Here is a 27,183-nt window from a genome sequence, read left to right as displayed (position 1 = left end):
AACATTTTTGGTGACCCCTTGCTTTATATTTTCCAAAATGTACTAAGTTGTGCTCTCAATTGTTTTCTGCTCTTTTAATTTTTCTGTTATTTTATTATGCCATAATTTAAATAATTTAATGTAATATACAAGATCCATTTTTCTGAGGAAAATACCAGGAAAAGTGGCCTTTATTGCCAAGATAGTATAGACTGGAATCATATTTGCTGATGAAAGATAGGGAATGCCAGCCTACAATAAAAAGAAAGAGTTTTCAGAGGTGGAGACCTGACCCCAGATTTAAGGTCCTTGATGTTCCTGCTTTTTAAATGTCTTGATCCTCACCTGTTCCTTAACAGGTACAATCCACTGTTGTTAAAATGCTACCAAAACCAGGTGGTTTTCTCTAAAAAACAGAATGATACCTAGGCACCAAAACCCCTATGAATTTAAATGTTAAATTTCATTTTAAAGAGTATCAGTACACAGTAAGATTAAAATACAAAAGTAGGAATGGAAGAGGCAGAAACTACCTTAGGAATGCCTAGGAAACAAGGGTAAGGCATAGCAGGAGTCTGAATAAAAGGTGTCCCGGCTGGATGATTTTAAAGACTTAGGAAAATGGTTGAATTGGTCATGAACATAAAGAAATGTCAGCCCCTGCAGCAGAGCAATTACTTTAATCACATGAAACTCAAGGAAGTAGCCACTACCTGCAATGTCAGAAGGGGAAATGTAAATAGGAAGGTCAGGAATACAGCACTGTGCTACTGCTAGTGCCTGAGATCAGGTGGGTGCAATTATTAAGAGAGAAAAAAGGCCTTCAAACTTGGAATAAATTCTACTAAACCAATGGAGAAGTGGGAAATGAGGCAAAGAAGACTTGCCGCCAAGTACACCAGGAGTTGTGAGCTAAGCAAGAGGGGAATAAAAGGCATAAAATCTCAAAAGGAACAAGAGGGTCTCTGAGAGCTGTTCTTCAGGCTAAGCTGTTTCAATCTTAATCAGTTTATCAATATTATAATGACATGCTTTTTTAAATATTTGAGATAGAAGAAAGAACACTTTCATACTGTAGCAGTTTTTTAATAGGAGATGCAGAGTCGCAGGCATTTGCATGTTTTTCCACTGAATTTCGTTCTCAATGCTTTCTTGGAGGATTGCTGCAAAACCACTATTCAGTAGGTGAGAATAATACACACAAACTATTGGAAAAATAATATTTTCTGAAAACAAGCACAGACAGCATCGTCTTAGGCACATAGTGTGATTCTTGGGGTTGTCCTGTGTTGGGCCAGGAGCTGGACTCTATAATCCTAGTGGGTCCCTTCCAACTCAGGATGTTTTATGACATATAGGAGACCAAAGCATCCTGTTACATCAGCATCCTTGAGGATCATAAGTCCTCTGTAAGCACTCATTCTTTTCTCTGTAGAGGACTAAAATAGTCGTAGTTAATTCTGAGTTCTTATTCCTTTTTAGTCATAATTAATTCTGAGTTCTTATTCCTTTCAGATTATTCCTGGAAAAACAAAGCTGCTCGTCCTCCATTACCAGGTCCTACTTTCAATGCAGCAGCAAAAAACATGAGTATCTTCACTCGCCCCCCAACAATTCAGCGAGTACACGGGAGAACAGACTGGGTGGCCAAATATGGAGGAAACAGATAGAAAATACCATCCTGTGTGGATATTACATGCTCTGTGAGAACCTGAAAAGCCTGTTTGCTCCAGCTTTTCCTAAGACTATGCAACAGTAAAGAAGAAAAAAAGACCTTGTGTTCTATTATTTGTATAGCACATATAACACCATGTAAAATACTGGCTGTAAAGTAGGATGCAGTGAAGTATTGTACAACACATATTGCCAAAACTGAGATGTAGATTTCACCCCATGTTTTCTATAGATAGATCTCCTGTTCTCATACTCTTTGCAACAGCTTGGGTTAGGGTTGTTCATCCAGTGCAACATCTGGATGACACAGGCAACACACAGAAGGGCTGAAGCAGAGCAGCACCAGGCTTCCAGGTGTTAGGCTGGGTCCTTAGCAGGAAGATGAGTGAAAGCACAGATCTGACTTTGTGAAGAGCATCAGTCTCCTGGAAGGATTTCAGAACTCATTTGTAACAAAGAGTTACGCAGGGTCTCTAAGGTACAAATATTCATGTAGCAATGAGAACTGAAACCCTTGTAATAGGACATAGGCAATCCACTGATAGATATTATACCAGGAAGGTCTAGAAATCTGGCTGATAGAGGGCTGTTGAATGATACAGCAATATTGGAAAATAGCTAAACAAGTACTGAATACCACTTACCAAGCTGTGAAGTGAAGCCTAACAATCAGATTCTACTGTTTTAATTAACTTGTTGGCATTTTTGGTCAAAGATCTGTAGAGATTTATCTCTGTCCTGTCAAGGGCATTTCACAGTGACCTTTAAAGAGCCTAAATTACTGCAGTCAGTCATATGAAGGGTGAATTAGCCAAAATGCCTAAACTATCACTAAACTCATGTTCCTACATTCTTTATTGGGTGACCAGACTAAACTACAGAGTTTGAATAGGCTACATGAGGAAGACTATTGGTCTGTTCTTCAAGGACATTGGTTTCTGTTTTAGATCTTAAAGGCCAATTTAGGTACCTGAAAACACACACAAAACTTTAATAATTCAGTATGTTGGTGTTTATATGCACATTCAGTACTTTCCTCAGCTTTTATGCTAACTTTTATAATAATATTGCCCAAAGGACTTTGCAATGTACAGTGATTTTTTATTAGGATGTTGAGCTGGGCTACTTCTGTTAACAATTGCATTTAGAATAAATGCTTTAGAGTTTATAGTAACATTAAACTTGCCCTTTTAAAGTAAAAAGTGAGTATGCTCTTTAAAGATGTAAAGTTGTTAATGATGACTTCATTATGACTAAGCATTTAAAAAAAATAATTTATTTGTATGGCTTTTATAAATGAATATTAAAATTTAAACTCCTTTTGTTGACCCAGTGTGTCATAATATATGGGTTACATTAACTTCCTGGAAAGCAATTTAATCTAAAACAGTTGTACCAAAAAGTCAAATATTTTGTTAGAAAAATTGCACCTAAAGAAAATGCCCCTTTTTTTTGATGCTGTCAGAGCTCTGTGAGGATAGGGCTGTCTGGTTAGTAATGCACTAGCAAGTTTAATTCAATTGCCACTGGTCTAGGACTAAGTATTTGCCATTCCCTTAGTACTAAGAGATGTCCCTATGCTACTTCAATGCATCTTAATGTAACTGTAGAACATATCTGTAACTTGCTATGGCAATGAAGGACATCCTCAGACAGTTGGTAACAGTCATAAAAGCTGTGATTTTATAATTAAAAAACAAAATTAATCACTTTCATACAAGATGCCAGTGACAGTTAAAATCACAGCCTGGTCAAGAATTAACTAATAATGTGCCGATAGTTCACGTGTTTGTGAGTCAGTCACCTTAGAGCAGAAAAATAAACAGCTACTGTTTATGGCACTAGATATGGTTAGAAGAAACATGCTGTCCTTGTCACATGGTAATGAACCTTGAAAGGGCTTTAACATTACCAGATCAGTCTTTACTTGTCCACAAGCAAAGCATGACAAGTGTTGAATAATTCTTGTTGCAAGCAGTAAGAAAAGGCTAACAGGCTTTGTACAGTCATTTAATTCTAATCCATTGGTACACATTGGACTGCTAGTGCATAAATGCTTAAAAAAAATATTATATGCTAATAAAATTTCAAAGGGGCAAAAAGTATGTAAGGCTAAACTTTTTCTCTTGTCCCTTTGCCTGTATTAATGCTGTTTATCCTGAGCATGAGCATTCTACCACAAGTTCTAAAGGACTTCTACCAGCAGTTCTCAATTCAACCTATTGCTTTCCAAAGCTCAGGAAACAGCAGCAAGGGTTCACACTTTGATCTAGAGTATAAAAGCTTACCAACACACATACCTGTCCAGTTTTCTGCTTTTTATTGTCTTTATTCTGGTAAAGACAACTGCAATTCAAATTCACAAGTTACCTGGCTTGAGACCAGCGTTATACAATTACAAAATTGCTGGGTCATGGCTGTTCTCAGTTTATTGCAGGAGATGCATTTATGTTTGCATCCTACTCCTACAGGAGAAAACTGCTTCAATAGAAATATGAAGAGGCAAAAAAACCTCCCCATAAAGCAGTTTAAGAAGTGTCTTAAATGCTAATGTCTGGCTTATTAACTTTTTCAAATTAGAACAAAGATTAGAACACTGCCTACCAGTGCTGGGTCCTGGGCTGGAATTAGGCATGTAAAAGGGTGACATGTTAACAAACCATCTGCTGTCCTGCACACCCCTTATTTCCATGCAGGGAGGTAGGAGAAGAAAGTAAATACAGGTGAACACCTGAAGCTGAACTCTGCAGGGTGATGAATAAGGGCTCTGAGGAGATGCTCTGAGCACAGTTCTCCATCCAGATCTGTCTGTGCTCAAGCCAGCTCTGACCCAGGCTCTCTGGCCTGGGACCAGGCTGCTGAGACACTTGCTGGAGCTGCACCCATTCCTGGCCACATCCCTGCAGATCTGGAACCCAGTTTGACTGACCTGACTCCTGGCTCGATCCCTGCCTCATCCCTGTGACTTGCCTGGCAAGCCACCTCCCTGCTGGCAGAGCCTGGCTGTGGCCACTGGCCCAGCTCTGCGCCTCCTGCTCACGCAGCACAAGGTCACTGCCCTGCCTGTTCTGCTGTGACAAGGGACAAGGGAAGGAAAACCACAGGATGTGACCCTCCTGCCAAGGTACTACCCTGATACTCAGAGAACTCTGAGCAACCCCAGAGTCTCACCAATCTAATGCACCAGCCCTCCTGCTTCCATCTCTCTCAGTACCAGGCACCAAAGAAAAAGGTTGAAGAAATCGAAGCTCAGGATCTGTGCAAAAAGGGACATAAGTTAAATGTGACCAGAAAAGGGATACATTACCAACCATGTGTATCTTCCAGGATTTTTCTCTATGGGAGGTTTATATTTAGAATGATTTCAGGCATTAAGGGAATCAACTGAGGACAAAGACTGATGAAATAAGCCCTTGAGTCTTTAAATAAACTTTCATACAGTATTTTCTAAATCTAAAATAGATTATCCCCTCAGAAAACAAAACAAAAAAACCCAACAAAAACAAAAACCAAACAAACAAAAACCCAAAGCAAACAAAACCCAAAACTCAAACTAAAAAACATCAATATAATACTTGTCTGAATATGTAGTCTGTATGCTTTTGTGCTCTCCACCTCCCTCCCAATTCAGATTTTTATATTTACAAGTTACTAGATTCAGGGATACAATAGATTATTTATACAATTCATGCTCGCAGATATATCCTGACACCCTGCAGGAAAGGCACCAAACTGTATCAATCCAGATGAACAATTAGAGACAAAATAAACTGTGTAGAACACAAAAGTTTGCAATAATAATTCCTTAGTTTATTTAAAATAATGTTTTAATAAAGCTGTGCCTACAATTCAGCATTTCCTAATAAAGCATATTTTTGATTTATGAGTAGTAATCTGTAAAAGTGAAATGAATGACATCGAGCTGAGCTTACAAGTGATTGCAAAGCATGGGTATGCATTTATTGCATTACAGCAGAGCCCTGACCACAGCTGGTTCCGTGATTGTGTTTTGTGGGACCAGGTTCTAACACACAGTGCTGGGAGAACAAACTCCCTGACTGACAAACACTGTGAACAGAAAACTGGCATGGAAAGGGAGATGGAACATCATAAGCACATTTACTCTATTAATTACTAGTGACAAATCAGAAACTCCTCTCCCCTGCTTTTAGAGGTACACATGATTTTAGAAGGACAAGTCAGATGTGCATTTAAGCCTCAATCCTGCAACTGTCTGCATGCAAGGGCCAGGAGGTCTTTGCTGACACTAAGCTGCAGGGCCAGAAGCTAAACTAATGCTACACTCATATCTTCTTGCTTGCTTTCAGTGCAGAAAATGTTAAGACAAATACCATGACAAGGGCTTTCTGTGTCGGTCCTTTAAAAACACAACCCACGTGCATTAGGATATGAAAAATACAATGCACAGGTAGCAGTGCCTTTTTCACTTATGTGCAGCATATTTAGGCAGTTGCATTTTGGGCTACTCAGTCTTGTGTCTTCAAGTCACTTGATGCATATTTATGGCTTAAGAGGTTTTTCCATCATCTGCAATCCAAGCCGTCCAACCATCAGTAAACTGTGGAACAGAATAGTTATAAAAAAAGGTGGTGGAGGCAAAAATCCCATAAAAAACAAGAAGGAAGAAAACATTGACATCATTTCATTTACCTAAACACCACCACATGATTTCATTTTTCACAGAACTCACCATGTTACATTTTTAAAACAATATAATCCAGAAATAAGCTAAATAAAATGTTTATTCAATAACAGAGACAAGAACAAAGTACAGGTGGTTACCTGGCACCGGCAATTATCCCGGGCATTGCCTTTTTGGAGTTGTAAAATCTCATTCCCATAACAGTAGACAAGGTGCCAGATGCCACTGTTGAAAAGAAGCCCAGTCAGAACCATTTGACACAGAAATGCCAGCACAGCATTGCCACACTCAGACACTGAGCACACCACACATACAGACAGGAGTGCCTCCCTCTGGGAGTAAACTATTTGATTCTCTTCAGCATCAAAGCTGTCATTAGAAGCTTCTCAGCAGCTTTGGTAAGCATGCTCCACAGCTCAGCAGAAGCAAGGAGATCTCACCAGGGCTGAGACCACGGTCTGATCCCCCAAAAACTAATCCTCTGAACAGCTGTCCCTCAACCCTTACTTGCAAAGAATGATTATTCCCTCAAACACAGGCAGGCTCAAGACTGCCAGAAGCTGGGATGGTGACAGTATTCCTAAGTGGGAGGTAAATATTATTTACACTTCTCATTTCTCTGTAACATTCTGAACTGGAAAGTGGCAGCAAATACTACAACTGGATAGAAAACAACCCCACTTGAAAATATTATTAGAAAACAGAAAGATCCAAAAGATCAAACTGAAAGAGCAATTAACTTCTTAGACATTACTGCAAATTATTTTATCTCTAAATGTAGAAAAGGAATCCCATCAACATTCACATGAAATTTACAGGGCCATTGTTTCTTTGAAGAAGAAAGGCAGATGAAAGTGCAGTATACCTTTTTCCAAAGCCTCAAGTTTGTTTGCATCAGACAGGGTAAATACCTTTTAGAGACACTCTGTCAAGGTTCTATTTCTGCATTTCTACCCCTGATGTACTGGGACCAATTTATAGCTCTGCAGGAGCCATAGCTGCACATTGCAAGGAGGGATGAAGAGCTGTACTACACTGTGACACAGCACTGCTTTCAAGAGGTCCATTTGAAAACACTCCATGCACTACATCAGGATATACAAAAGCTGCTCATCCCTCCTCCATGCCTAAAAATCCGTGCCAGAGATGCAAAGCCACTCCCACAGCATGCCAGAGTGGAAGGACATTTCACAAATGGAAATTGTACTTTACATTGAGCTGCATTTTATATTTCATTCCTTACTGATGAGGTTGGTCCTCTATAGTGGCCTTTCAGCACATTAGTCCTATTGGTTTAAAATAGTCTTAAATCACTAAGCTAAAGTATCATAGCACTAGTAACACTATGGAGTAGTTACAGAACTAGCAGGATCCTCAAGAAGTCATCCAGGATACCCTAGTGCCTAAAGGCACAATCAGTTCCTGATAGTGGTTTAACCTCAGATATTACACTCCTGCAGCAAAGGAACTCCCTGAGGTCCACCTGAGTGCTTCATAATACTTTCCACAGTGATTTCATCCTTCTCCTTCCCCTGCAGAAGATTTAACTGCAAGCTTAACACCCACAACTTCTATTAAACTCTACTGAAAGCAAGCAGAATAGATCACTGCCCCTTTTCTTCAACATACTCTTTCTTTCAGAGTGTGTGATGCATTAGAACATGTACTGCTCCTTTGAGATGCTTGTGCAAACCAAGGTTCCCTAAGGCCACATACCACTTGTCACACTGCTGTCACTATTGCAAAAATATTGCTTATTCCACCACCACAGGCTAAAAACGCTGCTTCACAACCAAAAATGTTTCCTGCACCTAATGTGTTGGTGTAACACATTATCTAATCTGGCAGAGGACACAGGTGTTTCTCACCAGCTCTGGATTCACACAGAACAAAAATTGTGCTCTTACACAAATACCTCCTGGCTGTGGGCAGGGGGTCCCGCCACCACTTACAACATTTGTATAGGTACAACGGCACAGGGCAGCTGAAACATGCTAAGAGAAAAAAAGGTTACTGTTCCTACTGCTACCAGTAACACTCAGTACTCGGCTGCCGAGCAAACTTACCGAGGGAAAGCCACACATTCTTTGGATCTTTGGACTGCTGGTACGCGCCTAGCCCCGCTAAGCCGCCGAACAGCAGACCGGCAGCTAGAGACGGGACGCTGCCTTGAATAAAGAATAAAGCAGTCAGCGGAAGAACAGAGAGGCTGACACGCAGAGCCAGCCTGCACGCCAAGGGAAAGCACTCTGCCACTTCTCCGTTCTAGTAAATCCACAAAACCAATCTAACTACTACAGCATTAGGGCTCAGGTTGAGGGGTTTGGAGAGTTTTTTAACACACTTCCTAGACCTCCGCGAGCACCGTTTCGTTGCACTTATTTGGTAGCAACAAGGACTGAGCGGCACTTGCGGTGTCACCGCCGCCAGCGGCCCCACAGCGGGGCGGGGCGGAGCGGAAGGGAGCGGAGCGGGGGCTGCCTGCGGGCACGGCCGGGACAGGGACAGGCACGGCCACCAGCACCCACCTGCCTTGGCGTAGCCCACGACACCGCCCGCCGCCACCAGCGCCGCGTAGCCGAAGCCCAGCCAGTCATACTCCATCTGCGGGCAACCGCGGAGACAGACAGCCACGGCAGCGCAGCGCAGCGCAGCGCAGCGCCGACCTTGGGCCGCCCTCACGCCGCCCGCCCCGCCCCGCGCCGGGGCCGCCTCACGGAGGCCCCGCCCACCGCCCATGACAGGGCCGCGGGGCCGGGAGGATTTGCTTGCTTGACTGCCCACCAGTAACGCAGTTTTCCAACTTTTCCAAGTCAGAAATGAAGCAGGAAACACCCACCTGTTATAAATGAAAGCTTGACTAGGCCAATATTCAAGCAGCAATCAATTTATTTATCATTATGGTAAAGTATGAGCAATACAGCACTGGGTACAGTGGGGGAAGTTTTCCCTCCAACTGCACACCGATGGTTGAGGCTTACAGGTATTTATAGGGGTACTCATCAGCTTTCTCAGCAGTTTCTAGTCCCAATTTTTACTCATCAACAGTTTCTATTCCAAATTTTTACGTCACAATTCTATACACTATTGTCATCTAGTTTTACTCAAGAAGTATCCCAGAGAGGAGTATCCCCAGATGGTCCCCACGTGATCCAGTTTCTGAAAGAAGGAAGAAGCATCCCATCTGGTGAAGTCCAGCTCTCCGGATGTGGGTCCTCCTTTTGATTGCAAGGAATATAAATCTTATAACAGTGACGTCCAGCTTCCCTTGGTCGAAACTATTAATCCTTGAGTTGATGTTCATCTTCCTTTCTCAAGCTGCTTTTCACTGTTTTGTTAAGGTGTGAGATAAGCATGTTTCCTTTATATATATTCCAATGCTATAGTTTCAAGGATACAGGCAATATTCTAAAATTATACCTCAAAAGGTTATTATTACAAAACTCTTTAAGGATTAACTACAAGCAGAAAGTTCCTGTCAAAAAGCAACATCCTTAAAGCTTTAATTCAAATGCTCCTAAATCAACTTAAGACTTATAAAGGTTAATTGTGAACAAAAGATAGGTTCAAAGGCCTTCTTCCATGCTTTACTTTCCTCAGTTATTATTAGAATTCGTCTTTATGACTGTCCCATGGTCGATTTCCACACATACTACAATCACAAATACACACATTGCCTGTATGTACCCGACATAAAACACAGCTTTGTATTTCACCCACCTCCCCTTCTCCTCCCAGGCTCGGCATCACCCCGCCCTGCCAGGGGGTGGGAAGTGCAGGTTGTGGTCGGTCCATGGCGCCTCTCTTGCGCTGCTGCTCCCTCCTCACACTCCTGCCGTGCCCTAGCGTGGGGTCTGTGAAAAATGCGTGTTTTATGATTGGCTTTTCGCAAATATTAAAATGAATAGTATATGTGTTATTTTAGAAAGTTATGCTGTATTAATTTATTTAGTAGTGTGTTAAGTATAGTTTTAGGTTATAACATAATGTTAAAATAGAAACTATGCTATGTAAGATACTTTTTAAAGAAAGGACTCACAGCAAGATAGCAGCCACAGGACACCTAAATCTTTCAGAGAAAGTGAATTTGTTGCTCTCTTATCAGAAGAAACGAACTTCTTCTCGCCTTTCTCAGCCATGAAGACGCCGTTAGGATTAAGAGGAAGAAGTTGACACTGACCAGAGAGAATCCTGTATTTGAATGGAATTTATGCATCATGTATGAGATGTATGAATATGCAACCAGCTATTATTTTTAAGGGTTAATCCTCTGTTAACATGGGTCATTTTTCGGGCTTGTTTTGCCCAGAAAAAGGTTCCTGGACATCCATAACTCTTTGTTTTTATTGTCTCATATTGTCCTAATCCAAATTGTCCAAATTATTATTACTCTAATTATATTGGTTTTTTATAACCATTTTATTATCATTAAACTTTTAAAATTTTAAAAACAAGTGATTGGCATTTTTCACAGGGTCCCTCCTATGGGAGACAGTCCTGCTCAACCTGCCACAGCACAGGTCCTTCCATGGGGTGCAGTCCTTCGGGAACAGGCTGCTCCAGCGTGGATCTTCTGCGTGGTCACAAGTCCTGCCAGCACGCTTGCTCTGGGCTGCAGCTTCTCCTCTCTGCAGCTTCAGCTTCCCCCGGGGCACATTCACCCACTCCAGTGTGGGGTCCTCCTTGGGCAGCAGGAGGATCTCTGCTCCGTGGGCTGGACAGGGGGCTGCAACCTCCACTCCTGCACCTGGAACAACTCCTGTCCTCCTTCTTCACTGACCTTGCTGTCTGCAGGGTTGTTCCTCCCAAAAGGTTCTCCTTCGTCTCTCCAGCTGCTAATGCTGCTGTGCAGTGAATTCTTTCCGCTTCCTAAATACCTTATTACGGAGGTGCCACCACTGTCGTCATGAGTTGAGACTTGGGCAGCAGCAGGTCTGTCCTGGAGACAGACAACCCAAACATGACGGTTGGTCCTGGCTTCTCCTCTCAGAGGCCAAGCTTGCCCTGGAAGCCCAATCCAGATGTCAAAAGAAGGCATCTGGATTTCTTGGCAGCTGTGCTGAGGATGCCACACGTGTGCAGAGCGATGGTGGTGTTCTGCTACAGGGCACAATCCCCAGCACCAGGGGCAGCAGCCAGCCCGGCACTGCACTGGATGCATTCCTTTGTCCCGAAGGCAGGCTTGCTAACTGGTGTCCATTGCCAATTCACTCACTGAGACAGGTCTTACCATCCTTCATTCTAGTTTGCGCAAAATACCCAGCTGGTTCCGCTCGCTTGTTATCAATACTTTACATTATGTATACATTTTAACAAACTGATTGCACTATTTATACATTGTAACAAACTAAGGCAGAAGCATCCATTGGTAATATAACTTTCCTATAATTACTACTTGACCCCCTGTCTATTTGCTAGTTATATCTCTCACTTATTATGCTAATCCACAGGTGCAGTTCTCTCCATTTTAGTTTAAGCACCTAATCAAATCAGGTAGAAAGGTTTGGTGTTACCTACTTAACACCATTGTTTTGCCTTGAGTGCATTAGAAATAGGCCTTTCTAGGCCTATTTTAATGCCTGTTTCCAGCCTCTTCAGGTGCCCCTCACAAAAATGACATTCACACACCAGCCAATTGTTAACCATTCTTTTGAGTAAGCTTTCATGCCCACATAGCAAACCACCACTGTGCTGGCAGTCACCAGCCATGAGACAGCAGGATTTGCTAGGCAAAGACCTTTTCTTGGGTGACCCTCTCTTACCAAAGGTCTGAATCTTCCCTGGATTCCTAGAGTGGGGAGAGGACGGAGATGGAAAGCAAAGCCATAGCTAGACAGGTCGTACTGGAGGGTGAATCTGGAGCAATGAAAATTCGTCTTTGTTTAAATCCATTGAGAATGATTTGCAGAGGGTCATCAAAAGTGCATTTTAAGCATTATGTCAAGCTGTTAATTAGATGTGTGTATGATCACAGGCTGGTTCCTGGTGAAAGCTGAAGGTGTCGATCTATTCCTGCACATCACAATGTGATACCTCACCGTGATTTTGAGACCATCCTTCATTATGTTTGCAGCACTTTCATTCATCGTTTGGTGCTGCTGATGCCACTGCTGACCTCACAGCTCACATAAATCACAATCTTTGATGCTTTAACGGAATTAGAAACCGGTGACTGACTCAGAAGCCAGTGAGCAGACAATCCTACTGGCTGCTTCTGTTTAATGCCTCTTGTGGCTATGCTATGATTTATTCATGGGTGCCAATGCTCCAGCCTTGCATTTGTGGGTTTGAAAATGATACGTTTGTGGTAGCTGTGTGCTCACAAATTAAGTGAGACAAGGTTTGAAGGATAGGGCAGAGGAATTGATACAGCCAACAGAGGAATGCAATATGCAAGAGAGAAAACAAAACCAGATTGCAAGCTCACTGAAGTGTGCTCGGATTTTTCTTTGTTCTGCATCTGTGGGTGCCCCTGGAAGTGTTCCAGGTCAGGCTGGGTGGGGGCCTGATCTCGTGAATGGCATTCCTGCCCATGGTAGGGATTTTGGATCTAGATGATCTTTAGAGTCCCTTCTAACTGAAACCATTCTATAATGCTGTAATTCTACATACACATTGCTTTCATTACTAAAGTGAAGCTGGTTACCTTGGCAAAAATCTGGGGGGTGTTTTTGGTTTTTTTTGTTGTGGGTTTTTGTTTTTTTTTTTTTTTTTCTGCTCTGCCATATTTATAGAAGACAAAGCTGTGGAGGTGCACCACAGCTGCTGAACTCAATCACTGCTGTCACTGCTGTAGAGGGGAGTCTAACCTTCCTTAACATCCTTCCTACCAGACACCCCCCTTCAGTTTTTCATCTTTCCCTGTCTTTTACTGCTATTGCAAATTAACACCAGTATGGTAAGGTCTCACTGGTTTCGATACACTTCTTCAGTTTGGCTGCCAGAAATAATTTTGTCTCTTCTACAGTGAATAAATGTATTGTTCTTTCTACAAAAAAAAAAAAAAAAAAAAAAAAAAAAAAAAAAAAAAAAGACTGATAAGGCAGGTGTTGCGGTGTTGCACTTAAAAATCAGTCACACAGTGAAAGCAGATTAATTTACTTACAGAAAAGCATAACCTGGAGTAGCATTCATGAAAACAAAGCAAAACAAAACAAAATAATTTTAAGCCCCCTTAACTGACATATGGACAGAAATCTGTGATGTTTTTCTGGATTCTTACTTGAATAGGTAATATAACCCATAATGTATCTGTATACCCATAAAATATCTGTTTTTCTTCAGGTTCAGAGTGCTACATGCCATTATATCCATCAATTTCAAACTGTCAAGCTCATTGCTTCTGCTGCTGAGTGACATTTTGCTATTCATCTCTGGAGTCTGAACAATGAAATATGATGTTGTTTGTACTCTGGGCTACTTTAAATACTCACACAAAATGGTGAACACAGCTTTATTTTATTTGGGATTTTTTCAGTTTGGGAAATATTCAGCTTGTTAGACCAAGGACGGGATGGACTGGTCCCAGATCTCTCTTAAGTCTCTAGACCTTCCTAAAACTCTCTATTTGAAATAATTGCTCACTCTGCAATATTTCTCTCTTTAGCTTCCTCCATGACAGCGGGATAGCAAAGCCCTCTTCCAAATACTAAGCAGAATTTCTTCTCTGGAGGTAAACTTTTGGTGCCTCTCTGCCGGAATCTGCATCATTAGGTGTTGACTGCTCTAAAAGCAGAACAAGCTGACTGAGGCAGATCCTGTCTGTTCAGAACCTTCCCTGCAGGTTACCAACCACCCTCCAGGACATCTGAATGTCTTGTGTTCTTGTTACAGAACTGCTGCAGTTTGCAATCCAGTTTGTTAAAAGACCCTGAAATTAGCAATGTTTTCATAAAGTTGGTGGTAAACTGCTGTTATTCAAGAGTTATTCTTTGGGCCATCACTGCTTGCTCAGAAGAAAGGCAGGAGAGCAGCACACAGTCTCCCTAGATTCAGGCACCCCAATTTTTACTGCTTTTGTGCAGTGGGTCACTCAGCAGTGCTGCTAACATGCCATGTGAATACAACCACAATAGCTAGAGGGATAAGCGTCCATAGGTTTGCTTCCTTGCATTGTTTTTAGGACATGATGACTGATAGCCATGACTTTTGTCTTCTGTTTGCCACACTAAAATATTCTCAAGCCTTCGTTTTTTTCTTTCTTTATTTTTTTTCACTCTGCAGCGTACTAGGTCGGTTGAGATTTTGTGCCCTTTACGAAGAGTTTGAAGGGAAAACCTGCTCAGACGTTGGATGCCTCCCTCTAGTGGCTGTTACTGTGGAATTAAAATGGGGCTGTGATCTACCAAACCCAAGGCTGTGTTTGCATCAACCACTGTATGCCACGAAAGTGAATACACTTGGGAAGTCTTAAGAAGCCTTATGCCACATCAAGATACAAACCAGAAACACTACGCTATTGCCAAAGCCTGGTTACTGCTTTTTCAGTCCTGAAAATACTCATCTTCCCCACATTCCATCTCTCCCTCTGTGCCCTTACAGAGGACGGTCTAAGGACACTGATGAACCAAAATCTGCATGTAAATAATTATTTTTAATTTTTTTCCAGTTCACTTAGTCAGCCAAGTAAGACAAATATGCAAGCCCCTGTTTTTCAGACATGGACTCCTGTGTCTAAATCCCTATCTGATTTTTCTTACCAGGCACACTGATCTAGTAAAAGATCCTGTTTGTTCTTACAAACCTTGTCCCAACAGATATTTAAAGAACAGGTATGATCTGGGAAATGTAGCATCTTTATTCCGTTTCCAGTAGTTTTCTGTTATTCTCTGTAGTAAATATCAGTATCTTTGATAGAACTATATCTATATGTATAGCCAGAAGTTGTATTCCTGTGTTTAAGATCTTGCTGATTGTGATTCATTACACTTGTCATTTAGACACAAAAATTGTCAGGAATGCATGGCTGTGTTTGTATTTTTGTAGAAAAAGATAGCAATGACTGGGTAGCATGACAAAAGTTGGAGCTAGAAAATATCCCATTAAAAATGACAAAAATGGAAAGCTTCTGCAGCTTCAAGAGGAGCTTTGCCCTGGTGTCTCCTTTAGGATCTTCATACTTTGGTCTCCAAGTGTTAAGTGATTTGCAGGCAGTGTGAAACAACCCAATCCAAGCTGCATTTACAGAACATCCCTAAAAATGCTGTCTCATGAGTTTATGCTCTGACACCTCAGAAATTAAGATTGCTATTTCTATTCTCTTGACTGCTTTTAGTGACATTGTAGGCTGGGGTGTTGTCACCTGAAAACAGCAGTTGAATTTCCTCTGTCAGTGAAGAGAAACCAATACTTTTACCCACACTAGATTTTCCACTAATTCTGGGTGCTATTTGTGTATTTTCACTGGTTTCAATATAGTAATGTTGATGTGAAATTGCTGTCATTGAAGCTGACTGAAGTTCTCAATTTATTTTTCTCATCAATACACATAACTATGTTATCGATTAGGGACTTTTGAAACCAAATATTTGTTGCTAGCACAGAAAGAAAAGATGGAGAAAAATGTACACATTACCATTACAAACTCCATGGCTCTCTTCCATATCAATCCACTTCACCACTTCCACTTCCCCATCAGGTGCTGGCCATGGATCCTGGGACTTCTGAAACTAGGTAACAGAAAATCAAATAGTTAGTCCTCTTAAGTACTTTGTTTTCAGGTTTATGTGCACTCTCTGGGACCTTTCTCCACAGAGCTGGGGTAAAATGCTTTGGGATACACATCAACAGATGCCTGGCTGCTAACATGGTTGTCAAGTTTCTTCACTGAGAGCAGCTTTCGTGACACAGACAAGATGTCAGCACAAAAGACCTAAAGACTTCATTTGAAAAATAAAATCCCTCTTCTGCAGCAACCTCAGTATGATACTGCACATGATCATTCATGTAACCTTCCCAATCAGCACTGCCCTCCAAGTGCTATTTCAGCACTAACACATAGTACCTTCACATGAATTTAGTGGTAAGTACTGGATTTTTGCTTTGGTTTTTGTTGTTGGTTGGTTGGCTTGTTTAAGGAAAGAGACTAACAGAACAAATTCAGGCATGATATAATTGGAAGGAGGTTTTGAAACTCAATTATAGCCTGTGATGCTATATAATAATAGATACAGATTTAGGCAGACCACAGGACCTATCCAGGATATAAACAGGTTTAGCGTTCATCCTCTGCTTGTCACTAATTATCACTTTCTACTTGTCTCTAAAAACACCTTCTACTAGCCCACCTTTCCCAAAGTCCCATCGAACCTGGTCTTGAACACTTTCAAGGGTGGGGCATCCACAACTCCTCTGGACAACTTGTCCAGTGCCTCACCACCCTCACAGTAAAGAATTTCTCCCATACATCCAATCTAAAACTGTCCTCTTATGGTAAAAATCCATTCCCCCATGTCTTATCCGTACATGCCCCTGTAAAAGGTCCCTCTCCAGCTCTCTTACAGGCTCTCTTTAGGTACTGAAAGGCTGCTCTAAGGTCAGCAGAGAGCCTCCTTTCCTCCAGGCTGAACAAAAAACTGACTCATGACTTTTAAAACAAGTGCAAAAAGGGCTGTATGATCCAACTGCAGAACTACCACAGCACTTTGCCATAAACATCAGTGTGTGTCAGTTATAACCAGAACTTAATTACTTTTTTTCTCCCCTTCTGTATATTGCATTTACCAAATAAAGCAACATTTGTCCCAGGGAAAATTCAGAAAAATATTACTTTTTCACAGAAAGCATTAAGGTAAAGATAACATTTTATGAAAGAGAAGAAGGGACAGTGATGGCAGGGAATAAATGCGTTGAATGGCCTGAGATGTGCTTTATCATCCCAATTAAAAATCTGTTCATAACAGATGGCAATAAATGTAGTGTGGGGGAAATTTTGGAAAATGCTGATACAATGGCAAAGCAGAAAGATATCTGACAAAACAGGAATTACCCCAGGACATCCACAAAAATACTGGAAGGCACTGCCTTCTAGGAATACAAAACTACTGACTTCACATTATTCACCATCTCCCAAATTGAGGAAACTAGGCATCTTTGTAAGTTAATTAAAAAGTGTAGCTCAATATGGGGGAAAAAATTAATTTATACATATTTTTCTTTAAATAGTTGCTTGAGTGACTGATTTCAGATTCAGAATTTTCCTGGGGTGCTGTTCTTAAAAAAAAAGTTTGTCTGAGAAATGGTGCTGCTTATAAAAGTTAAAATAAATTTTGTCATGAGCTGCTCACTCTACTTTTGTTCACCTCTTTTCTCTCCTTCCATCATGGTTAGCAGAGTTTTGTCTTTGAAAACCAGGAACAGGGAAGAGCCACCTCCTGGGCAGCAATACTGAGCACTGCTCTGGAAACAGGTTTGCTGCCACCAGGGCTTAAGAGCAGCCACAGCAGCACTGCACTGCTCAGGTGTGGAGACAGCCACAAGAGAGACGTGTCAGCCCCTCTGTTGCCTTTAATTTCATGCCTTTTCTTAGTGGTGGAGGTTGGGAGGAAGGAAAACATTGCTTCAGAGCCTGGACCTCTCTCACAGGACAAAGACAACACAACCCCAAAGGCAGCATCCCCTCTAAGCCCTTCCCTTTAGTTTTTTGCCATTACAATTCAAGTGTGAGCCGTTCTGCATGTGTTGACTCCAAGAGGCAGCCTTGCATCTTCCCTTCCCTTTCCTCTTTGCATCACCACCACAGATTATGAAGACAAACACAGGCAGCTTACACATGAGCCACTGCAGCCCCATTTCTGTAACATGCACACCTAAACCGACATGAGGCTGGAAATCTTGCAGCATAAAAGGCTGCCTGATTGGCCTTGACCTTCCAAATGCTGTACTTGTGATTGCAGGTTCAAACTTATCTACTGACGGGCTAATCTCCACCAGCCCCCTGAAACAGCCTGTGCTTCCCCTTCTGCATTTCTCTCTAGGCAAAGGGACAATTTCTTTACACTCCTATGCCACCAACTGATCCGAGTTTTTCTCCTGCACTTCACAAGGTGATGCACAGGAGTTTGCTCTTTAGAAATCTACCTGAACTGTTCCCATCCTTGGGAATATTATTCTGCAAGACATGATTTAAATCAGCGGCAACTTTTGCTGGGCACTGGAGCCATATATTTATGTCTGGGAAACATGCAGGGCTTGAGGTGGGGTCACATATAAGTGGGCTGCAGTATTGAGTTTGATGTTGCTGGAATGGCTTCCGAGGTATTAAAAGGTCTTTTTTCCCAGTCCCGCACTCAAAGAAGTTGGGATTCCTCGGTTCTAGTCCTCAAGGTTGTTTATTTTCTCTTATCTAATACATTCTTTTTTGGACCCTCTGAGATCTGTCCAGCAGGTCAGTCTGTGGTACACTGGCCACCCTCAGGGCAGTGTTATCTTTTTATAATAGAAACTATGTGTACTTTATTTACAATAATTTTCCAATACCTATTACCTATGTTAGACAGTCTGTCTCTACCCTAAACCAATTCAGAAATGTCACCATCCCAGCAGAAGATGGAGGAGAAGAAGAGGAAGAAGAAGGACAGGACATGTCCAGATTCCCCCATCGTGCCTCTTAAACCCCCATTCTAAATGCCCATTCTAAATCCCCAAAATTCTACTTTTTCACCCTGTGACAAATTAACTACCATTCTATTCAAACCCTTGTGGCTTGTAAATCTTCACACAAAGCTGGTAACTTTTCCCATGGGCTAAGATCAAAGGCACAGGTGTTTTTGACTCCATGCCAAGGTCTCTGAGCCCCCTGCCAGGGTCTCGAATCCTCCAGGGCAGCCAGAGGAATGTCCTGGGTTCTGATGAGCGGCTGTGGGCAGGATGGAAAGGGTCACCTCTTAACCCTATGCAGCAACAGGAATTTGTGTGACCAGGTGCGTAAGATGGCACGCAAGAATTATTTGCTCTGGAATTCTGGTTTGTCTGTTTTCTTGTTTGCCCAGCAAAACAAGTTATCTCACCTGACCAGGGAAGGGAGGTAGCTGGTAAAGATGTGGGGGCATTCCTCAGAAGAAAAGATTTTCTTTCAAGATGAGTTTGCGTTGCGACAATAGAGGAAAAAGAAAACCAACACCCCTCCTTAAATATGTACAAAGGCTCAATTTCATATTTTGCCACCAGAAATTTTCATTTCAGTGGGGTATGCAAAAGCAAAAGTGTGTGTATGGCGGGGTGAAGGTTTAACTAAAATAAACTCAAGATTGTTGAGCTTCAAAGCAGACCTCAGAAGCTGGAAAGAAAGAACTGAAACTCAGAAAAAAGCAAGAAGCTTATTTAAAACAGTGTTCTGATTTAAGGCAATGCATGTCATCTTCTTGAGCTGTTAGGCTGCTGACAGTCATAAGAGTGCTAAGCTGCACCTCCTGTGTTTAAACATCTGATGGACAATAAGGAAAAGTCTCACTTCTTGTAGCTTCCTCTGATATGTTTCGGAGGAAGCTTTTCTGTGCTGTTTTTGACCCATGAATTAATTTTATTGTATATGGGAGTGTTGCAGTCCTGGTTTTGAGGAGCTGAATTCCAAAGCCTGCTTTTAGTGATATCTTCTCAGGTGAACTATAACATCTGCATGGGGGCTAGAGGACAAGAGAAATTTTTCAGAATTTCTGCAATTAAGGTGTTTTTGTGATTGCTGCAATGGTGTTGAAACACTTTCCCTTGAGCAGGTTTTTCAAAAGAGGAAGGTTTTCATGGTGAGATTACAACAACTTCGTGGGCATGAGACGCAAAAACAGTCACAGGAAAATCCCTACTTTTTTTAATACTTTATTCCTATGAGAAGTTCTTGCTCAATCAGGAAGTCTCATTAAAATAATGGAGAATAGGAACAAAAGAACGAGGATTAGTTATATGAGTAATGATGAAGACATAGGTACAAAATACCTTTTTTCTAGAGCGTGGCTTATTCAACCAGCATCACTGTCTGGAATCATATTTAAAAAACCTGTGTGTCTCTGTCTGTCTGACTTTTGAAGGGTGGGGACTAAGCTAAGGAAAATGAACAATTATCCCAGGCAGAACAGAGCCACATTAGTGTATATTAGAATGACGTGTGCATTGCAGGGAAGGTTGTTTTCCAAGAGCCCATCTACAAATGACAGTGGGATGGAGAGGCACCAAAATGATTTTGAATTATTAAGTTGCTGTGGTGAAAAGTTCAGTGCGAGCTAAAGCATCTGAAAAAAACCACAGGTCTCTCTGTTCAAGCAACTGGCCAGGTAAAAACTTAAAAATAAGGAAATGTCTAACGTGGTAGATTAATACGCTAGCATTGCTACTCAGAAACTTCTGGTATTTCTCTTTCATCTCACACTCACATCCAAGGGGTGTGAATGAGGTGCTCTTTGACAGGCAACAGCTGTATTTGGGATGTAAGACTGCTGCATCAGAAAAACTGCAGTGAAGGACAACTCCCATCTCCCTGTGATCCTACTGCTGCCACTGGAGACATACCTGTAGCCACTTTTCTTATGTTCCTGTATACCATTCCGCTCCCAACTGAGGAATTCACATCAGGATGATGCAGATATACTTTCAAAGTCTAGGAGGGGTTTAGCTCTCCGCCCACAAACAGAACTATCCACCATTTTCATTCCTTTGCAACAACAGACAAAATTTATGGCTATACTAGCAACCATCTTCTTGCCTGGAGACAGCTGCTGTGAGTCTGATTCTTAGAGTTTAGACAGACACAATAAGCAACTGTGTCAAAGCCACTTGGAATTGTGGCTGGCACACAGCTTTGTGGATCCTAGGAAAAGTAAGCACAAACTAGAAGGCAACATCTTCTTCCACTGATTCCCAATTTTGGTGTCAGATTAGCAGCAACAAAAAATACACTGAAAGATTGCAGGTTTAGGCTGCTCATGTTCTCAGATGTCTCTATCTGGTGGAAAGCAGCCCTGTGTTAGTGCGACCTACCCCTTCAGATCATGAGTGGTCTGGGCTTGTGGGCTTGCACAGGACACTGTGGGGTCCCTGCTCTAGTAATCAACTACCTCATAGTCACACTGATTGTGTGACTATGTTTGTCACATTTGCAGCAGGCAGTGACACCATGCTGTGAGAAACAACTACTCACTTTGAAAATTTAAAAAGGTTTATTAAACCTTAACAAAAATACAACAAAAGCACTGCATAAGGAAAAAATCACAGCGCTGGAAACTGCCCTCATGGATTCCACATGGCCAGTTCATCTCCAGGATGGATGCTCAGTCTTTTATACCTTGGGGGTTGCATCAAGCAGCCCTGGCCCCTCCCAAAGTCTGCCAGTCAGCTCTTCTTTGCCATTTATCGGTGGTTACTGCTTTCTTGCAATTTAACTGGAGATCAGGTGTTGCCATGCCACACCCCCTAAGCACCAAGCTTTTCCATTCCCAACTGCCCCAGGTAAGGGATACATGTGCACACCTTCTGTCTACCTGTCCTAGACAACCCAGGCTGTCTGATGGTCACAATACAGGGAGGGAAAGGGAACTATGGGGCGAGCAGAGGCCATCTAAACTACAATAACATAACTATACATCAATAAAGCTTTTCTTAATATTCAAACAATAGTTATCCCTTAATTGCGAGAGCCAATCACCTAATTAGCCATCTATGACACTGCTGTGCACCCATGTCCCTTTTGAGCTGGTACAAGAGCAGACATGACATGGTGCTCCTTTCCCACCCCCTTTCCCTGGGACAGATGCCCCACCTTTTGGGGAAGAGAGAGGAAGCACACATTAGTGTCTTCTCTTCCCTGAAGCTGGGAAGGGCTGCTCCAGCATGTCAGGATGGGCCTGCAGCCCTGTTCAGTGGCCAGGACAGAGCTGGGCACTGGCACAGGGAAGGGAGTGAATGGTGATTGCTATGCCAGCCAGTAGTTACCGGCAAACTTTCTCTTACAGCTCTCAGCCTGAGGGGATTGCTTAGCATTTAGCAGCTCTTATATTTCCATTGGCAATACTCACTGAACCTCAGCCGAGTGCATCGAGGAGATGTGAGTAGTGGGATAGGTTATTGATGCTGGGCTTAGGGTGAGATGGGAAAAATCAATGCCTGGGTGTGAATGTTCTCATCCAGGGTTTTTTGGGTTTTTTTGTGGTAATCAGGACAAAGATCATGGATGAGTGCCGGACCCTGATGTCTCTTACACTTGTCATCAGGGAAGGAAAGCAAGAGGAAAGGAGTACATTGGAAAACTGATCCCTACAGCAGCAGCAGCTATTGAAGACATCCTATTAAAGCAAGTAGGAGGCAGCTCCTCCAATGTGTTTCCCAGGCTGCAGTAGCAGTTCTGCAGTAACAGTTATGGTGTCTTTCTAACAGTGCAGAGAGGACAGAGGCCAACTTGCCAAGGAGCTGTCAAGAGGGACTCCAAAAAGGGTAAAAAGGAGCTTCTGGTGCTCAAGCATCTTGTGCACGCTCACTCTTAGCAAAGAGAGCAGAGGTGACAGTGGAACCACATGCTGTCATTCCAGAGGTGAGCCAGTTCTGGAAAGCAGTTCAGTCCAGTGCATTACTGGGAGTCAGGTGTCGGTGTACTGGGCCTGGCTTTGCTCGTAGTCTGCTTTAAGACACTGGGAATATAATTTCACAATTTTCTGCCCACTTCTGTGAATGGAAAATAAAAGCACTTACCTCCCTGGTAAAAGCATGCTGGTGTCTCTGAATAAGAAGTGCCGCTATTACTCCTTGTGACCTTTATTTTCCCACTTGAGCAAAGCATAAGTTGCTGGTGACCAGCAGAGATGGATGTCAATGGACACACCCCTGCATACCCTGAGGAATTGTCTGCAGGGGGACTGCTAGTGTCCCTGATTATCCATATAATGTGACTATATTGCGTGAAAGTGAGGGCAGGAATTTGGCCTGGAAGAAGTAAGGGGGCTCAACAGCACGGCCTGGGGATGCACACCTCTCCCATGGCCACCAAAACCCACTTTCTGCTTTTTTTTCTTTTTTCTTTTCTTTTTTTAGAGAGAGGAAAGATGTGCCAGTGGTAACACAGCTGGCCTGGGATGTGGCCACCGATCTGCACTGTGGTGCTTCTCCAGAGTCCTGGGGAAGATCATTAAGGGCCATTTCAGACCTACATACCTTGGAAATACTTTCTCTTAATTCCCCCATGCTTCTCTTTCTTATCTGAAAGGTGACTTTCAAGAATTTTCTGTCATGCAGGAGTCATGTGCAAGATAAGCAGCCTGAGATAAATGCCAAAGATAAGTTAAGGCTGTTATTTGAAAACCAGCTGAATAGGATTGAAAGTCTTTAGCCTTTAAGGGGGTAAGAAAAAGCCTTGGTCTTCATTACATGACTCTAGGCAACAGGCATGCTATTTTAAGATTTGTGGGCAAGTCTTGTTTTATCTTTTATCTGAACTGAGATTATCATGGCTGATACTGATACTGCAAATAACTGTTTGGTTTAGCTCTTCCATGGTATGCTATCCATCCAAACTGGTCCTTAAATGACTCCTCTGCTTGCCTGGAGGCCTGCAACTTTTTGTTCGAACAGCTGGACCACGTCCTGAAATCATTATCTCCTTGTGATGCACCTGGAAACTTAAAGGAAGTGGCTTGGTCAAACTTGGACAGGACTTTTTTGTTAGAGCCTGGAACTGAATCCCAGGCTAACATCCCACACACTGAGAGGGATGACTTCTCACCCTAGAATTGCCCAGCATTCTTGGATCTGACTTGGATACATTCAGGTGAGTGTTTTCCTTGTAAGTTTGGGTTCAAAATCCTGTGCAACCACAGCCTCTGAGCACATCTGTCAGAGCCACATGGCCACTTTTGGACAGGCAATCTAATGTGATGGCAAGGAAAAAAAAGGAAGAGGAAAATAAACATATGTGCTATGGAAATGTTTCATCTTTCAGACACGAAAAGAACAATCACAAAAAAAATGTTATGCCCATTCTGGAAAACATACAGGGATTGACATGGAAACAACAATGAAATATGCAGGCTATGGGAGCTACACAGTGCAGTACAACAAATGTCAACCACCTAAAGCTTTCTGACTGTGGAGAATATATCTGGTCCCAGGTTTATGGCTTCTGAGGCAATGGACTGTAATAAGATCACAGCAACCAGCTTCCTGGAAAAGTGATCTAGCTACAAATAATACATGCTCATAATTATTCTACAAATATCTCAATCAGTAGTCACTTGTGCTTCTTGTGCAGGCCAGTCATAAAATACAGTTAACAGAACAGCATGCACTATGCTCATAAAATTATGTGATAATTTGAAAGTTAATGTGCTCATTGTTACTGCCCCCTATGTTTATTTCTCACAAGTTACAGTAGGGAAGAGGTGGAAAGAAAGAAAAAGACAGGAGAAAAAAACTTACCTGTGCTTCCATTCCTCATATCCCTGCTTTGGGCTGCTGGGAAGCTCTAGGCAGGAGTCCTACCAGGTGCCTCTAAAAGCAGCATGCACGAGGGTGAAATCCTGTTCATCTTCCAACTCTTTCCCAGACACGTAAACAAAGCAATAGTAAATACACACAGTAAATATGAAAATACTGGTTCTTATTCTGCTTCTCTGCATAAATTCTTGACCTTGTCCAATAGAGTTTAGGCAGTGGTTATGAGTTTTAAAAAATGTGGGCTTTCTATAACTGCTAAGGGAGAGCTGCTGTTTGTGGCCCCATAGGAAAGCATGTGAAGGTTAGAAGTCAACTCCAGCCTGAATTCAGATTTTCTGGAGGAATTTACTTCAATTTGTGGAAAAATAGAATTTCCCAAACCAAAATGAACAACATCTTGCATAAATTTTCCTCACTACAATGCTTGCATAGATTGCATATTTTAATCTTTATCACTTCTCTTTTCATCATCTCAGATTTTACAGGTGAATCAGCTGAAATGTCCAAGGATTTCTGTTTGGATATAGATCCCCAGGCATCTTTCAGCTCAGACATAGAACAGTAGTGCACATTCTGGACAGCACAATCATCTTTCCCTCAATGATCAAAAAGGGCTGGTAAGATTATTTGATAGATCAACCTTTATATATATAAATATATAAATATTTATATATATATATTTATATATATATAATAATTTATATTTATTTATTATAATTTATTATTTATTTATATATTTTTATATATATTATTATTTATTTTATATATATATAATATAACAATTCAATTTTTCATCTAGATTTTACCAAAATCAGCTTCAGATAATGTTTCTGCATGTGCATGTGCACCTATGAAATAGAATCATAAAATGGTTTGGGTTGGAAAAAGATCTTAGAGATTTTGTAGTTCCAAACTCCTTTTCATGGGCAGGGACACTTTCCACTAGACCAGGTTCCTCAAAGCCCCATCCAGCCTGGCCTTGAACAGGGATGAACCATTCACCACTTCTCTGGCAGCCTGTTCCTTTGCCACATCACCACCACAGCAAAGAATTTCTTCCTTACCTGTAATCCAAACCCACCCTTTTTAAATTTAAGGTCATTCCCCGCATCCTATCACTGCATACTCTTGTAAGAAGTTCCTCTCCGGCTTTGTCCATGTGTGAAACAAGCACAAATGTGTGTATCTACAGAAAAAACAAGTGGAAGAAATCATGCTCACCTGGGATCCTGCAGGGCATCACCCAGAAGTGCCCCTCAGGGCTGTTGGTGTCCTTGGGCCATGCCAGCAGATGGAAAGCACACTGGTCCTGCAGCAGGAACTCCACAAAGAGCCAGGTGATGGCCACAGATGCAGAGCCAAAACAGGTGGTCAGATGGACATCTACACACAAATGTCCACAGCGTGAAAGAAAAGGCAGAGTAGAACTGCTCCCTGTGCACATATTTGGTGCAGGTGGTGATGTGGGGAGGTGGCAGCACCCTGGGTGTGATGTCCTTGCCCCCAGGGCTCTTCAGCAGCTGGATGATCTCCCTGTTGTGCTTCAAGGAGAGGTCCTGACCACAGGAGCTGACTAGGTAGCACCAGGACATGGTGAAGGTCAAGCAGGTCTCTCATGCAATGGTGGGAGGTGCTGCCCTAGACTGCCCTCTTTGCCCAGAAAATGAGGGAGGCACCAAGAAATCAGCACTGCCTGCTGGAAGGGAAATGGCTTCTTGAATGACATCCACATGAACACAACAGTCATTCTGGAGCATGAGCAACTCCCTGAAGAAAAGCTCAAAGGTCTCAAACTCTTTGTGCAAAGTCATGAAGTAGGAAGGGTGCAGGCGGCCTCCTCAGCTGTCAGGGCGCAGGTGATGCGGTGGCTCTGTGTGACATTCTCTGTGCAGCTGGGTTCTCTGAATGGCATTTTCCTTCAGAAGGACACCTTGTCCTCAACAAGTGCTTTACAGGCTTCTGCTAAAAATCAAGCTTGCTGAGATGTTCAGCCTCCAAAGAGGTTTTTGTGCTTGCAAATTAACAGTGTAGAAAACAAATGGAAATGAAACACTGTGACTCAGAACAGCAAAAGGGCAATATCTGTGTGTTGCACAGAGGAGCAATTCATTGCTCCTCAGAAAAAGTCTCTCTTGAAACACAACATCAGACACCACCAACAGTGTGTTTTGATGGCTCTGCTTGCTTCTTGCTGGAAGAGTCATGGATCCATCTGATGTAGAGCGTGCAGCTGCTGCCCTTACTTTCAGTATTAATAGTTGCACAGTCATCACTGATGTGGAAAGAGTATAAGTGAAGAACAGTTTGCAGATGGAAGCTGCTCCACAGCACCCTGAAGATTAAACAGACATATTGCATAATTATTGTCTTGCCAATGAACAAGCTGGCACATGTTTCAGAGTGTCCCCAAATTCAATGTATGGGTATGTTCTTAACTGCTTCCTCCCCACTCTCCCTGC

At 42.2% G+C, this 27,183-nt stretch overlaps 3 protein-coding genes across 3 annotated transcripts in view; 1 reads left to right on the top strand and 2 right to left on the bottom strand.

The window, feature by feature from the left end:
- MAK (male germ cell associated kinase) overlaps positions 1–1,947 on the top strand; it is a 28,581-nt gene extending 26,634 nt beyond the window's left edge. Inside the window, exon 15 of the mRNA XM_054284687.1 lies at positions 1,495–1,947. Within this exon, the coding sequence (XP_054140662.1) occupies positions 1,495–1,649 (155 nt within the window). The 3' untranslated portion in view covers positions 1,650–1,947. The remainder of the gene's footprint in view (positions 1–1,494) is intronic.
- A 3,501-nt stretch (positions 1,948–5,448) lies between these two features.
- LOC128942308 (transmembrane protein 14C-like) lies at positions 5,449–8,967 on the bottom strand. The gene is made up of 4 exons (XM_054284690.1): positions 8,845–8,967; positions 8,383–8,484; positions 6,457–6,541; positions 5,449–6,232 (listed from the first exon to the last, which is right to left on the bottom strand). The coding sequence occupies exons 1-4, from the start codon at positions 8,918–8,920 to the stop codon at positions 6,175–6,177; spliced, it is 321 nt and encodes a 106-aa protein (XP_054140665.1). The 5' UTR covers positions 8,921–8,967; the 3' UTR covers positions 5,449–6,174.
- A 2,006-nt stretch (positions 8,968–10,973) lies between these two features.
- Positions 10,974–26,928, bottom strand: GCNT2 (glucosaminyl (N-acetyl) transferase 2 (I blood group)). The gene is given in 6 exon segments (XM_054285452.1): positions 10,974–11,320; positions 25,946–26,100; positions 26,102–26,334; positions 26,449–26,543; positions 26,546–26,690; positions 26,692–26,928. Coding segments are annotated over 6 exon segments (1,212 nt in total).
- Between the last annotated feature and the right edge of the window lie 255 nt (positions 26,929–27,183).

This window comes from Melozone crissalis, unplaced genomic scaffold (genome assembly GCF_028551555.1).
Source record: "Melozone crissalis strain CALT ecotype California unplaced genomic scaffold, PUWL_Pcris_2 ptg000042l_1, whole genome shotgun sequence".
Classification (NCBI taxonomy): Eukaryota; Metazoa; Chordata; class Aves; order Passeriformes; family Passerellidae; genus Melozone; species Melozone crissalis.
Note: the sequence above shows the minus strand (reverse complement) of the source record. Positions and strands in the feature narration are given on the sequence as shown.